Consider the following 1,881-nt stretch of genomic DNA (forward strand, 5'->3'; position numbering starts at 1 on the left):
TACTACTACCAGGGTTACATGACATGCTTGCCGCCATGTTACTGTGAGGGGACATTGTCATGATAGCGTCTGCTGTTTCACTCAGTTTCTTGAGATCTCCCTCCTGTGTCACTAGAATCTGACGAACATGAGTAGGTAAGTGCTGCAACCATAGGTTTTTAAGAAAACTGTCAGGTAAGTTTGATGAAATGCTGATCATATTACGCAACAGCTCAGAAGGTTTCAAATCACCTAATGTCATGCCTGATAATAGCTTCTGAAAACGTTCTGTTTCCGAGCCTGAATAATGTGCAATGAGCCGACCTTTCAGATTCTCATATTTGTTATCAGCTGGTGGTTGTAAGATAATATCACTTACCACTTCTAAAATTTGGCTGTCGATAGCAGAAATCGCTATGTCAAACTTGGTTTGATCCGCTGTTACCTGGGAGGTTCGAAACTGAGCTTCAATTTGCGCAAACCAAATGTCCGGTTTGTTTTTCCAGAAAGGTGGAGGCTTCACCGACACTCTATTGATTCCTAATCCTTCTTGATTCGGGGTCACCAATGTAGAGTTTCCCTGACTGGTCATCTTAGACTTTTATGTCCTAAAGTGACAACACAAATTTGAAGGGAAAACTCAGCAAAGCGGAGAGCTGCTGCTCTCAAATTTTATTGGAACAAGACTGACACAAATTATATTCTCTGGCCAGCACCGCTACATATGTATGTACATTGTACATAGAATTTACTTAGATACAAAATGAAATTGTACATTAAAAACAATCTTAAATTAGTACATTGAACAGTCATTCAACATTTTTTATTATTATTAGTATATGACTGCGTACCACCTAAAATGTATCCGCGTACCACCAGTGGTACGCGTACCACCGGTTGAGAACCTCTGTACTAGATGATGAGTTGATGACATAAACATTATGGAAGGGCCAGCTTTGGAGGGTAGGAAGTCTGCCTTGGGGAACACATATAAGGTTCTAGGAACGGCAGGACATCTCTTATTCTGTTCAACGTTTTGGAAGGCTGCACATTCTGCACAAGGTTTTAAACAACCACAGGACGATTACAAAATAAATCAAATGTTGGGGGTGCGCAACCGTTTTTTCTATTATTTCTATTTTTTTCTTTTTTTTTGGGGGGGGGGACTAAATTCGGAAGAGCGTCGTGAGACGATACTTTCGGCCTTGCCAGGAGAAATTAAACTCAGACAAGCATAAATTTTCCAGCTTTCTCTCTCTCTCTCTCTTTGCCTTGTAAAAAAATCTATCTAAGAAAAGTTGAATTGTGGCCAAGTACATGACAGAATATACTTACGTCTACCACCCCGGGAAAGCCAATTGGTATAACCAGAAGAAGAAAAATGTATGTTTCCAAAGTGTGGAGAGAGAAGGGGAGAGAGAGAGAAAGAGGGGGGAGGAGAGATAGAGAATTAGTGCAACAGCAACGTGGTGTTTACCCCAAACTTCAAGAGCGCATCCCTGAAGGGAATTTTCTGAAGCTACCCGAATAATGGGAGTTGGTGCGACTTTGTGAAACCCTATATAATTCTATTATTATCAGTGACAATAAAAACCCTGGGGTAAGCGATTATAATGAGTTCTTTTTTTAACTGTCTGAAACATTACAAAATACCAAAACTCATTGGTAAACAAAATGACTGAAAATCTGTACTTGTACAAGTCCCAATTATTTCCACTGTTAATAGAGGACAAAAGGAGCAGGTATAAGAGGAAGAGAGATAAAAGCGAGTGAGGAAAACAGAAGAGAGAAAGGAGAGGAGATGAAATAGAGGGAGAGGGGAGCGAAACCATAGATATGCATCAAAGAAAGACAGATAGGTCATATCTCACTGAGCCAAAAAAAAAAAAAAAATCAGTAACA

The 1,881-nt window shown here is 39.9% G+C and overlaps 1 protein-coding gene across 1 annotated transcript; it reads right to left on the minus strand.

Annotated features, from left to right (window-relative positions):
* Positions 1-27: 27 nt before the first annotated feature.
* On the minus strand, positions 28-571 carry LOC108253948 (the record flags this gene model as incomplete). The annotated part of the gene is made up of 1 exon (XM_017448789.1): positions 28-571. A coding segment is annotated over exon 1 (544 nt), but the record flags the coding sequence as incomplete, so codon positions are not given.
* Between the last annotated feature and the right edge of the window lie 1,310 nt (positions 572-1,881).

This window comes from Diaphorina citri, unplaced genomic scaffold (assembly GCF_000475195.1).
Source record: "Diaphorina citri unplaced genomic scaffold, Diaci psyllid genome assembly version 1.1 scaffold5071, whole genome shotgun sequence".
NCBI classification, from domain to species: domain Eukaryota; kingdom Metazoa; phylum Arthropoda; class Insecta; order Hemiptera; family Psyllidae; genus Diaphorina; species Diaphorina citri.